Here is a 13741-nt window from a genome sequence, read left to right as displayed (position 1 = left end):
CTGTACTAGTCCATTCATCTAACAAATAGTGTTTTTGCTCTTTACTGAGTTGGATACAAAGGAACTCAGTGAAGCGGAAAGAAAAAATTACTTCCCATTTGTGTAATTTTCTGTTGTCAGAGAGCAGCAAACTTGCTTAGTCATTCAGATAGCACTTAAAGTTGGCAGTTGACTGGGTGTTACCATGTTTCAGGGTCTGTCCATCATTTTTCTGGAAGATAACTGAGTTTTGTTGTCGAACCCAGAGTTCACAAAGCTCACAAAAATTGGACATCAGTTAATTGAGCTTTAGTTGGGACAGTGGGGAATACTGGACTACTGTTATCTGTTATTAAGGCTACCTCTTGTATCTGACAGTCTGAATTATTACTTAGAAGATTGAACATAGAGAACAGAGTAAATTTAAGGACATTGCTTCTTTCCATATAGTACTATTGCATTTTTATTTATTCTTTGTAAATATGTCTTATATACCAAAGAGAGAAAAATTGCAATGAAAATAAGTCAGTTCATCCTTAAAGGAAGTGGTTCATCTTTGTAGGAAAGTTCATTGAGATCATGGCAATATCTTATAAATTGTTGATCCACAAGAGAGATTACCTTCCTGGTGACTAGATCTCCCATATTTGCCAGAGAAGTGTCTCTTTCTTCTAATGGTGCTGGATCAATACTGCCAAGTTTTGGTCTCATAGGTTCCCTATTTGTAATGAACGCAAAGTCAATTCCCCTTAGTTGTCAGTGTTCTTTCTTAAGGCAGTCTAGACTGTATAGACTCTCAGAGCATAGCTTCTGGAGTTAATAATAGCTTTGTGATTTGGGGTAATGCAAGTTATTTCTGTCTCAGTTTCACCATTTGTAAAATAGGGATAAAAACACCTATTTCATTGGACTTTGGGGGATGTTTATAAGAGATAATTCATTAAAAAAAAAAACAGAACAGTGCTTGGGACACAGTAAGAAGTCAAACTTTAGCTAGTATTTATTCTAGAAGGATTTCAGTTTGGCTCAGGTTAATATATTTGAAAGGATAAAGATTTGAATGTGTGCTTTGCCTTTAAATGTGAATGAATTTAGAAGTTCCACACCTTTCACTCACTTGGATTACTTCTTTTTCTTTTTTGAATAGATTTTTTAAATGGAAATAGAGTTAATGTAAATATCTGCATCCTCTAGATCATTTGTTATTGATAATAGAGGAAGTAGACATTACCGAGAAGTTTGGATCCTCTGAATTCTCTGCCCCATGTCTTATTCCCCTTCCTCTCTCCAGAGGTAACCACCTTCATGTGTTTTACTAGTCTTTTTCTTTTACTTTTACTATGTATATATGTATCCATAAATAACTGTGTTATCTTTTCTATTTTACATAAAGAATCTGCCAGTTGTATCTTTTTGCAACTTCCTTTCTTTTGTTGAACATCTTTTACTTGAAATAATTCTTTTAGGGTAACTTTGTTCGAATGTTTTGATGATGCCTTATTTTTAGCTGAGTGCCCTGATTCACTACTTTAGTTGAGTAATTTAAGGTTGATGACATCATTACATAATAAACTGACAAGTACATTTATTATGTGTTTATCATATGAGGGAAACTGATATGAGAGGTACACAGATAACCCATTCTTGTTTTTGCAATATTTTAATTTTAATTTTTTTTAACACCAAAAACATTGTGTATTGGGTATAGCCGGTTAACAGTGTTGTAATAGTTTCAGGTGAAGGACAAAGGGTGAACAGCCATACATACACAGGTATCCATTCTCTCCCAAACTCCCCTCTCATCCACTGCCACATGATGGTGATAATATATCCCTACTTTAAACATTATCAGCTAGTTCAAGATAATATATACATATACATAAACATTTTAAAATACATATGTGTGTGTATACTATACTATACACACACACACATACTTATATATATATATATATACACACACACACAGGCCAAAGAAGTGTCTGCTGGTTGTGTCCAGCCATTTTGTGATCTCTTCCTTTTAGCAACCTCATTAGATGAAAAATTCTGCCAAAAATCTTTCCTTTCACAGCTTTGTTTTGTTGTGAGAATTAATCTAGCATAATTTTATTTTTAAGTTAGAAATTACTTCTAAAGTAACTTGATCATTCAGACTGAGTTTTAAAAGCACATTTGTGGTGATTGCCATTAATTTAGAAAATGAGTACAACTGTTTCAGACTGCTTGTTGGGTTCTGGGGTAGTAAACAAACGGTACTGTTCCTATCCTGGAGTTCATTGTGTGTTGCAGGTTGTGTTGGGGGAGGTTGAGAGGTTGGCGTCTTTGGGAAGCAGACTCTGAATTGGAGATAATCCTGCATGAGTTTTATTGGAGAGCGCACTTGGGATCACCGCTTATGGGAAAGAAGAGAAGGAAGTAGAATGGGCTGAGGGAGAAACTGAGTTGTGATAGTATCTTAATGAAGGCCTCAGCCAATCCATGCAGGCTATGAAGCTGAAATCACCCTTCAGACTTATCCTAAGCTGGAACAAAGATGTCTGGCTTTTAGATATGGTCTGTCCCCTGAAGAGCTATGACAGACCTTGAGAGCGTGTTAAAGAGCAGAGATATCACTTTGCTGACAAAGGTCCTCTGAAGAGGATCTGACCCTTGGTGAGGCAACTTTTTGCATTAGAGGCAGTTCTGAAGAGGACTGACAGCTGAAAGCTGTCTTTTGGTAGTACGTCTCAGCAGCTGGGACAACAAATCCTTCAGTCCTCAAGGGAGATCTGTGTAGTTGGTGCTATCATAGGGTTAATGGTAGAGAGAGTCAAGATAGATATGTGTAAATAAATCATACTCTGTACTAAGGAATCCCAAAGGAGTGACTAACAGGAGTTAGGAAGAGCTTATAGAAGAGATGACATTTGAGCTAGGTGTTGTTGTTGTTGTTTTTTAACATTTTTATTTTATTTATTTATCTAGGCTGCAATGGGTCTTCATTGTGGCGTGCAGGCTTCTCTAGTTGTGGTGCGAGGGCAGCATGTGGGATCTAGTTCCCTGACCAGGGATCAGACCTAGACTCCCTGCATTGGGAGCACAGTGTCTTAGCCACTGGGCCACCAGGAAAGTCCCTCAGCTAGGTTTTGAAGAATGAATTAGGAGGTTATTTGGTAGGAGCAAGGGTTCGGGGGGTGAGGGGGCATTTTTTATTGAGTCACTGACATTTCATAGCAGAGTCAGGAAATTGGTTTATTTGAAGTGCAAAGGGTTTAATATATTAGCTTTTCTTTAATTTCTAGCAATCATGATAAAAATAATGAAGCTGTTTGTAAAATCTTGGTTTGCTTCCATGGGGATAATTTTTTAAAAAACACTTAGAATCCCAGTATGATCAGACTTGAGAGTAAGCCAAGCTCATCCTTGCCAGAACCATAAAGACAGGCTGAGCTTGAGTGAGAAGCTTTTTTTTCCAAGAGTCTAAACTGTGTTGGCCTTTTTCTTGAGTCTGGAACAGATGAATTTTCTTAATATACTGCACATGTTCTTGCTTGTTGCTTAGTATCTTCCATCCTAGGATTGAGGGTGTCCATGGGAAGTCGGAGGTTAAACTGGAGTGCTACTGCTTATCCCTTTTTTGACCTTGGGGAAACTTGTTGAATACCTGATCCTGTTCCCTCATTTGTAAAATACAGGTGGTGAGGCATAACCCCCCCTTTTAGGGTTGTTGAGATAACCTATAAGAGATTATAAACTGTGAGATATTTCTCAGGATATTTTATTACTCCTTAAAATTCCTTTGTGGAGTATATGTGTGATGCTAGGTTTGTATGTTAGGATAAGACTATTAGAAATCAAATTTTGATCATTAGAAGTTGTGGATTTGGTCTGGAGAACCTAGTGCCACAGAGGTACTAGTGCCAAACTGACAGAAATCTTCTATATGAGGATTTGAGTCCTGACATGTCTACTCTGTGGAGGATGTCAGACTTACACGAATAGATTGCTGTTTATAGGGTTGAATAAGAAAATGAATGGAAGATTTAGCATGATAATGGTATTACAACTCAGTTTTTGCCTTGTTGGTGATGGACGAAAAATTTTAGTCAGCAGATAAAGGAAAGTGAATTTCCTCTATCTGTAGGGCCTGTGACCCAAGACTGCAGTATAAGAGAGAGAACAATCAAAATAAGTTGGTCCAGACATCTGACCCCAGCACAACTGTCAGTTCTGAATGAACTGTTTAGTACTTCCAAGAATTATTTCCCCTGAAAGGGGAGTCACCAGTTGATAACGGTAAAGATCCAGTTCATCACTTTGTGACACCTGGTAGATTGAAAAGGCAGGAAAATTCAACTACATCTTACTGCTGACTCAGAAATGATGGAATGCCTGAAATACAGCCCCCAGTTCCAAGGAAATGCATTAGAATCATTTGAGGAGGCTTTCAAAATACAAATGCCTCCATCCTAATCCTGGACATTTTGGTTTCTGACTTCTGGAATGGGGTATAGGGGGGTGTAGTTAGAAAAACTTGCATCTAATTCTGATGTGGCCCTCTTGAACTACTGGTTTCAGTGAGCTCTGTTTAACTGAAGAAGTTATTAAATTCCTGGATGTTCGAATAAAGAGCTAAGTGTTGGAAATTTTTTTCTAGGGAAATATGGAGGGGGGCAGAACATTGCTTTCTGTATTTATTTCGTCTTTTCCAGTGTTGCACGCAGTGTTGCGGGTGTTAGTGCTAATGGGACTCTGGAACATTGTGGGCACACCCCAGCATGTTACATTTAATTCTATTATATGAATGAAGCATATGATTTTACTAGGAGAAAAAAAGTGCTTCGTTATGTGTAAATAATAGAAAGGCCATAGTACCTATCACAATCTAAACAAGCATGATTGTCTATTTTCTGAGTTTTAATATTAAAAGTAGTTTACTTAAGGCTTCCCTTGTGGCTTAGCTGGTAAAGAATCAGCCTGCAATGTGGGAGACCTGGGTTTGATCCCTGGGTTGGGAAGTTCCCCTGGTGAAGGGAAAGGCTTCCCACTCTGGTATTCTGGCCTGGAGAATTCCATGAACTGTCCATGGGGTCTCACAGAGTGGAACACGGCTGAGTGACTTTCACTTTGACTTTTACTCCTTATTTTCTTGTCTGCTGGCAGGTAAGTGGTAGCAGATATTTTAAATTTAAGGAAAATTTGTTGACCAGGACGGGGCAGGAAGTGTTTACTTTTTTGTAAAACTATACCTTTACCTTGTTTTCATTCAAATCTAGGGGGAAAAAAACTTTAACTTTGGCCAATGCATTAAGTGACTATGTACATAGTTTGGATATTTTAGGGGGCTCATTCATGTGAAATGGAGGTTTTGACCAAAAGTTTTCTATAATATTCCCAAAAGTAGGAGAAGATAGGTAAGCAGGGGACCATAGAGAATAGTGTTAAGAAGTAATCTCAAAAAGAATGTCAGGATACCAGAATCTCAGGTTTAGAGATGGGAGGAGGGGGTGTACATAGTTTGAAGAACAATACTACAGCATTTATATACCAAAAAATACAGGGAAAAACTTTTTACAGTGCAAACTATTGAAAATAAAGCCTGACAAAAAATTTAGCTTCTCTGTTTGGGATAACAGAATGTCATTGTAATTTTTAAGGAGTATTCTGCCTAACTTCCTACATGGGGCATACCAAAATAGGGCACAGTAGACCTGATGTCTTTATTAAAGGGGGGCTTAATTTTTAAAAAGGTCAAAAAACATTGTTTTAAAGGGATGGTTGTGGGTGTGATACAAGGTTTACTTTCACATTATGGTACTGATTGAATTTAGCTCAGTTTTACAAAGTCTGTTTTATCATATAGAATTTTAGGATATTGAACAAGGGTGAACATTGTGTTACAGTTTGAATGGGCCGATTTAAATTTGTAGAATAATACATTTTCTGAAAAAAATTCCACTGCATTTTATGGTCTTTAAAAAGTGATAATTTTTTCTTCTTTCCAGCTTTCTGAAGATTTTGAAGATGTTTAATAAGTCATTTGGAACGCCCTTTGGGGGTGGCACTGGTGGCTTTGGCACAACTTCAACATTTGGGCAGAGTAAGTTTTAAAAAATAACAAATGAGGGAGAGAAATCTTAAGCTGTTTTAAGAACAAATCCACTCCAATAGTTTTAGGTAGGAATTAATTTATACTTTGATCTTTATAATAACTTGAAAAATAACCAGGATAAAATCTTGTTAAAATTTTCTAAAACATAGAAGTACATTCTGAGTTTTCTTGGTTTTCTGATCCTTAGTAGAATGTACTTACTGTTATTAATTGGCTATTTTATCAGAAAGTTATACTTTGTTACTAATTTTCAGACCAGGAAATACTTTTTTAAACATTGACCTGGTTTAGATTTTATTTTGATTCTGGAATTTGCTTCATCAGATACTGGATTTGGCACTACTAGTGGAGGGGCATTTGGAACATCTGCATTTGGTTCTAGCAACAATACTGGAGGCCTGTTTGGAAATTCACAGACCAAACCAGGTAAGGATTTTATTTGGAATACAATTGGTTTATTCATAGCTGGTATAGGATTTCATTTAGTGACTCCAATCTGTGTAACTCTTCCCCCCCCCCCCCTCTCTCCAGGAGGCTTATTTGGTACCAATTCATTTAGCCAGCCAGCTACCTCCACAAGCACTGGCTTTGGGTTTGGCACATCAACAGGAACATCAAATAGCTTGTTTGGAACTGCAAGCACAGGAACCAGCCTCTTCTCATCCCAAAACAATGCCTTTGCACAAAATAAGCCAACGGGCTTTGGGAGTAAGTAGTAAATCTTTGGACTTCTGCCTCTAACAGTTTGATTTTCTTATTGAATGTGTTCTGTCTTCCCCTTTTCCCTGTGTTCATCCACCCCCCTTTTCTCACCAGACAGCAAGAACATGGAGAGGAAAACTTCAAAATGTATTGAAAAGTTTAATAGGCTGGAAGGGAAGGGGTTATGTACATCTCTCTCTGAATGGAAGTCTGAGGAGGACTAGTGTTTAAGGAATATGCAGAGGAAGAGGCACCTGATACAGAATGGCCAGAGAATAAGATGAAAGGCCAGGTCTGAGTACTTCATAGGTATCAAGAAGGAAGAATTTCAAGGAAAATGTGTGTAGTCAACCATAATACATATCAGGGACACCTTCTTCCTTTGTTTCACTTCTGGTTTGAAGAGACTAATGCAGAAATGATAAGTACTGGGTGTGACATAGTTATGTCTCCATTCCTTAGCCATGGCCAATTTGTTTAATTGGTGGCTTCTTTCTCTTTAAGTCTAAATGCGTCCCAGGGATACTTCACACAATTCTTTGAGGCAAAAACGTTGCTAGTTGCACAGGTGTGCCCTGTGAGTTGATGCCATTCTGCCACTAGTATGGCAGAATGAGTAAGTTAATCAGCTATCATTATTTTATAAAGGGAAAGTTGTTTGAGGGAATGTTGAAATATTTAACCATGATGGTATAAAATGTGTTCTAAAATACTCATTCAAAAGAGATGTGGCTGTTTACTTTAAACTGTGTTTTAGGACATGTTTTTAGAAAAGAAATAGTTGACTGCTTGTGAGAAATCAACATTCCTCTTAACTTGGTGTTAGGATTTATTGTATTGGCAGATAACTTTGTATTGCTTACTGCTATTTCTGGTACAAAGAAGTCATATTTTATATTTAGAAAAATATATTCCTTAGATAGCAGTTACATTCTCTGTTACATAATTATTTAAAACTCAGCTTTAGGGAAAAGTAGATTTACTTCTGTAAATGATCAACATGCCTACTGATTTTTCTAAATTATTTTTCTGGGTGAAATTTTGTATTAACATATGTTTGATTACCCTAATTGGACCATTTGTATGTTTCAATGTTGTGATAAGACATTGTCAGGAAGACAAGTTCATTCAGCATATGGTCTTACCAAGAGAAATGAGATAAAATATTTGATAAAACAGAATACTGTTTCTTTCAGTTTGTTGTGTGAGTATGCCCAAGAAGGACTTTATGGACACTTAGCTGACTAAAAGATTCAGATTTTGTTTTACTTCCGAGTTTTGAGCCTAGAACTTAACTCTGTGTGTGTGTGTACGTGCGCGCACAATATCCATTTGAAAGTACTTGCTTGAGAGATTTGAAAGTAATGCTGCTCTAATGCCACAGCCCAATTCCAAGATAGCTTACAGATTCTTAAATTCTTTACTGTTACCGTCCCATTTTTCTTTCTAATTTATAGATTTTGGAACAAGTACCAGCAGTGGGGGACTTTTTGGAACTACAAACACCACCTCTAATCCTTTTGGTAGCACATCTGGCTCTCTCTTTGGGCCAAGTAGTTTTACAGCTGCTCCTACTGGGACTACTATTAAGTTTAACGTAAGTATTTTCCAGTCTTTGTGGAGTATTTTTGTCTCCTGTATATTTTTTTGCAGGATGAATTATAAAATTTCCTCTCTTTCCAGTTAAGCATAGGTTAGTCTCACTCTTCCTGAAATGTGTTAAGAACAGTATCTGGTAATAGTTGTAAATCCCATGGACAGAGGAGCCTGGCGGGCTACCGTCTGTGGGGTCCCAAAAGAGTCCGGTATGACTTAACAACTAAATAACAAGACAGGGAAAGTCATGAAACATAAATCTAGATTATAGTTTATATTTGAATTATAATCAAACTAGTTAAATTTGTATTTATAAGGTTGATTAAAGTAGCTAGTATCAGGAGTTCCCTGATGGCTTAGTGGTTAGGATTCCAGGTTTTCACTATCATGGCCTGGGTTCAGTCCCTGGTCAGGGAACTGAGATTCTGCAAATCATGCCATGGCCAAAAAGGGAAAAAACTAGTACAAGGTTCAGCTTGTATTTACAGAGTTCATAATTGACCTTTGAATGGTCAAAAATTCTTTATAGAAATAAAGAATGATGGGGCAAACTGTAAAAATCACTGAAAGTAAGGACTCTTTAAGGAGCTATATGGTATATCTCAGTATTCTATGTGCCAATTAGAAATAAAATTTTTGTTGCTGAAATGGCAGATTGAGGCAATAGAGTTTAGTGTTTTCTTCAGCTTTTTTGAGAGAATTTGGATAGAGAGAATGAAAGATTTTGTTTATGAAAATCTATGGACTACCACTTGATGTAAGATACCACTTGATGTGATTGCTTGGGAGATACTTAGGATAGGCTGGCACTGCAGTTAGCCTAATGGAAATCTCTGGCAAAAATAGGGATTGGAAAAATTTGTTAAAATTTACTCCAGAAAATAAAGAATTTCTTAGGCAAAGTAGTGAATTCATATTGCCGAAGTTAGAGTCTTGAATTTAAAGTTAAATGTAAATGATAGTGAAAAATATTGTCTGTTGTCTCTTGGAAAGTACAGTAATTGAGAAAATGTCATTATAAGTAGGAATCTTTAGTTACTAGTACCTTTGCCTCATAAGCTTATAGGAGGAAAAACCAGGCTTCCATATTTCTTAAATCCAACGATAGTCATAAAGCAGACACTTCAGAGCAGAATAGGAATTAGAACTCAGAAATAGAGGTTAAACGTATATATTGGGTAAATTGGATAAAGCTTTCCATACGCATATATTATTAAGTATATTTTAGTAGATAAGTGGATGGCTTGGTTATGGGATTAATCTCTGGGGGTTTTTTTGTTGTTTTTTTTCTCTGAATTTTGGATAGCAGTTACTGAGATTGACTTATGCAATAACCTTAATAAAAGGTGAGATTAGAAATGCAGAGTATTTAATCAAGTGCTGTTAAAACTGTCTTGCTCAGTAAAAGACGTAGGGGACTGGTTATAGAGTTCAATAGTTGAAGAATTGTGTCTGGGAGAGTAGGGTTATAAAGCTTGAACTTAAACATTTGCTTTAGACTTACAGATTTACTTTTATCTTCCTTTGCAGCCTCCAACTGGTACTGATACTATGGTTAAAGCTGGAGTTAGCACTAACATCAGTACCAAGCACCAGTGTATTACTGCTATGAAAGAATATGAAAGCAAGTCACTAGAGGTCAGTAAAATGCATTACAGAGTATCACCCTAACCTTTTGATTCTATTAGGGAGCAGCTTTTTTAAATGTTTCTGATTATGTTTTAGGATTTATGTAAAAAACTAACATCAACCAGTTTTTTTTTAATTAATATATTATTTATCGGTTATTTTAGACAAGGATGATATTCAGCTTGTATGTACCAGTATAGTTTACTAATAGTCTACTCTGATTGATAGCATTCTTTAGCATAGTACGTTTTACTGAGTGAATACGTCCATGTAATCAGGCTCCAAATCAAGACACAAATCATTACCAGCATCCCTAATGTCCCCTTTGGCCCTGCCAGAAGTCACAGTCCTCCCCTCCCAGAGGTTACCACTATCCTGACTGCCCATGTTTTGCCCATTTTTGAACTTTATATAAATCTTGTGTGCTCTTAAGTGTGTCTGTCAAGATTGTGAAGTTTATCCATTTTGCATGAGGCTGTTCATTATGGCTGTGTAATTGTTTGTTGTACATTTTAACTGTCATCTCTGATTGTCTTCTGCATCCCAAATTGTGCTTGCTTCTTTGGAGTATACAGAAACACACTTACTTGTGAGACAGAACTCTTAAACTTTGTTGCTACTTTTCCTAAGTTTTCTGAATTTCTCAGTATCCTCCATCTTTTAATCAGCTAATCTTCACATTTGGGCTGTAAGTAGATAGGATTATTGTCTAAATGAAAGTATTATTGTCTATAAAAGAAAGTTTAAATTAAGATGTGGTTGTTTGGCCTGTAGTTTTCATGGTAATTATGGTGTGGATTTTAATGTCCATTATATGCTACTGAAAATATTTTTCTATAATTATAATAAGTTAACTATTCCATAGTTTTCTGTTTTTTAAATCATGGTTCCTATTTGAACATAGAAACTGAATACTAAATTCGAATCTTTAGTCTCCTAAATAATTTTTTTGACTGTGAATAGATTTGGAAAATGTTTTCCCTTACTCTAGGAGCTTCGTTTAGAGGATTATCAGGCCAACCGGAAAGGCCCACAGAATCAGGTGGGAGCAGGTACCACGACTGGCTTGTTTGGGTCTTCTCCAGCCACCTCCAGTGCAACAGGACTCTTCAGCTCTTCCACAACGAATTCAGGCTTTGCATATGGTCAGAACAAAACAGCCTTTGGAACTAGTAAGCACTTGACATCATATTGGGCCCTTTTGAGGAGAGATGAACCACTAAAAGTAATACATAATTGTCATTTTTGTGTCTAAGTGCTATGGAGAAAAATGATTCAGGGGTCCTGAAGAATAGGAAATATCTGATATGTCTGTATGGGTGGGGAGAAATAATAGTATTAAGTGTATATGGTTAAGACGGGCTTCACTGATAGGTGAAGTTTGATCAGTGACCTGTCTGAAGAAGATGAAAGATAAAGCTATACAGAGTTCTGGGGGAATTCCAGCCAGAGGAAACTAGAAGTCTAAAAATCATTTTGCCAAATAGGAGAGAACAAGGGGAGGTACTGGAGGATGTAAGGAACTTCATAGGGCTTTGTAGGCCATTGTCAAGATTTGAATTATTGAGTCTGGAAGCCATTAGAGGGTTCAGGTAAAGCACAAGATTATGAATAAAGGATCATTCTGAAACTGCTGTATTAAGCATGTTGAATGGGGGCAAGGGTGGAAACAAGTCAGTTAGAAAAGCTGTTGCCCTATCCACATGAAAGGTGATGGTGACTTGAAGAGAAGGGTGCTGTGGTGATTGGTAAAAATGCCAGATTCTGAAACAAGTTTGAATGTAGAGCTGAGGAGATTTATTTATGGATTGATTCGATGTGGGATATGAAAGAGGGAAGTCTAGGATCGTTACTAAATTACTTTATAAAAGTATTACTTTTGTGAAAGTAATACATATATATGATATAAAATTCAAAAAATACATCACCAAACATCCTTTTTTTACCTCTAGTCACCAGTTTGCTTCTGTTTAAAAACAAGCAGATATTCTTCTATAGAGATACATATACAAATGAATACATATTTAAGTGGCATTTGTATTCTTTTCAGTTTTGGTGTTCTTTGATTTAAATTAGCCACATATTCATTAAATGCTACTATTGTGTTGTATCCTATGTTGGATACATTGCTATAAAGAGACAGCCCCTGTTTTGAAGAAAAACTTACTCCAACAAGGTTAAAGTACCCAAAGATAAGTGTGTTATCTTTGTAAAAGAGACAAAAAGCTGTCAGCTCACAAAGGAAGATTACTTAGCCCAGACTGGGTTCTTAAGATCAGAGTATTATTGTAGGAATTAGTCTGAACCAAATCTGGAATTAGGTGAAGGAGGATGAAAAATGAAGTGGTTATCCAGTTTGAGTAGTAAATGAATTTAGGGTAATTTAGGTATGTAATCAATAGCAAACTATTGCAGAAACTAGATACTGTGAGGCTTGGCATTCTGCCCAGCCCCCCAACCTTCCCATTTATTTTTTCTTGAAAGGTACAACTGGATTTGGAACAAATCCTGGTGGTCTCTTTGGCCAGCAGAATCAAACTACCAGTCTCTTCAGCAAACCATTTGCCCAGCCCACAACCACCCAGACCACTGGTTTTTCCTTTGGTAATACCAGCACACTAGGACAGCCAAGCACCAACACCATGGTAAGGAAACAGGTCTTGTTTGTAGAGCTAAGTAATGAGGCTTCTATATATCTGTCATATAAACTTGGAAAAATGGCAACTATTATTAATATTCTAAAGACAACTGACTATTTTAGGATATCTTGTAATCTAGATCACCTTTTTCAGGGTCTATTTGGAGTAACTCAAGCCTCACAGCCAGGAGGTCTTTTTGGGACAGCTACAAACACCAGCACTGGGACAGCATTTGGAACAGGAGCTAGTCTCTTTGGGCAGACCAGTACTGGATTTGGTGCTGTTGGTTCGGTAGGTTTTTACAGTTCGCTGTAATCTGAAGATGTATATAAAGCTGCTAAAGGAATTTCTAAGAAAAATTTGTCTTTTGGGAATTTCCTGGTGCTCCAGTGGTTAAGACTTGGTTTCACTGCCTGGGGAGGCAGTCCCTTGTTGTAGAACTAAAATCCCATAAGCCACATGGCACAGCCAAAAAACAAAAAAAAAACCCCACCAAAAAAAAAAAAGAATGCTGAATTTAAGAAAAGCAAAATCTGTCTTTCGAGTATTTTGGGGGAGTAATATTGTATGACTTGATACTGATAATAACCGAAAGCTATTTAGTACCCCAAAATAGGTAACTTTATAATTGGTTTATTTTCAGAAACTAGGTTCTTATTGAAACTTCTTTGTTTCTTCTGAACTAACCACTCCCATTGGTTAAATTGTGGAGTCTAAGTTGAGAGGCTTTTGCCCTTAAAATCAGATAATTTTAAATTCCTGTTTCTAAAAAAAAAAAGAAAAAAATCCTGTTTCTACCTTCTGTTTTGGGTGATAAGTTGGTATCATATTTGTTAATTATATATTTTTGGTGTTGATCAAGTTACTAAAATTTTATTCTTAAAGTTTTCATGCTGCTGGAGTCTTAACAATTTTTTTTTCTTTTTACATCATTTAAGGAAGACATTACTATTTAGGAGTACACTTGACTTAAAAAACAATAGTAAATACCTTTTAAAGAAACTAGGTGTCTATATTATGTGTCCATTACAACAAGCTTTGGACTCTAGTTTAAAAAAAAAAAAAAAAAACACCAAATCATGTGGTGGTTTTCATGGAGATTGAA

The 13741-nt window shown here is 36.5% G+C and overlaps 1 protein-coding gene across 3 annotated transcripts in view; it reads left to right on the top strand.

The window, feature by feature from the left end:
- Positions 1-13741, top strand: part of NUP98 (nucleoporin 98) — an 86766-nt gene that overhangs the window by 7002 nt on the left and 66023 nt on the right. For all 3 annotated transcript variants that reach the window (XM_027563053.1, XM_027563054.1, XM_027563051.1), the window contains exons 2-9: positions 5964-6058; positions 6395-6496; positions 6602-6778; positions 8230-8369; positions 9899-10006; positions 10989-11169; positions 12482-12642; positions 12790-12927. In XM_027563053.1, coding sequence (XP_027418854.1) covers positions 5983-6058; positions 6395-6496; positions 6602-6778; positions 8230-8369; positions 9899-10006; positions 10989-11169; positions 12482-12642; positions 12790-12927 — 1083 coding nt within the window. In that variant the 5' untranslated portion in view covers positions 5964-5982. The remainder of the gene's footprint in view (positions 1-5963; positions 6059-6394; positions 6497-6601; positions 6779-8229; positions 8370-9898; positions 10007-10988; positions 11170-12481; positions 12643-12789; positions 12928-13741) is intronic.

Source organism: Bos indicus x Bos taurus, chromosome 15 (assembly GCF_003369695.1).
Source record: "Bos indicus x Bos taurus breed Angus x Brahman F1 hybrid chromosome 15, Bos_hybrid_MaternalHap_v2.0, whole genome shotgun sequence".
NCBI classification, from domain to species: domain Eukaryota; kingdom Metazoa; phylum Chordata; class Mammalia; order Artiodactyla; family Bovidae; genus Bos; species Bos indicus x Bos taurus.
This window is presented reverse-complemented; position numbering and strand designations above follow the sequence as displayed.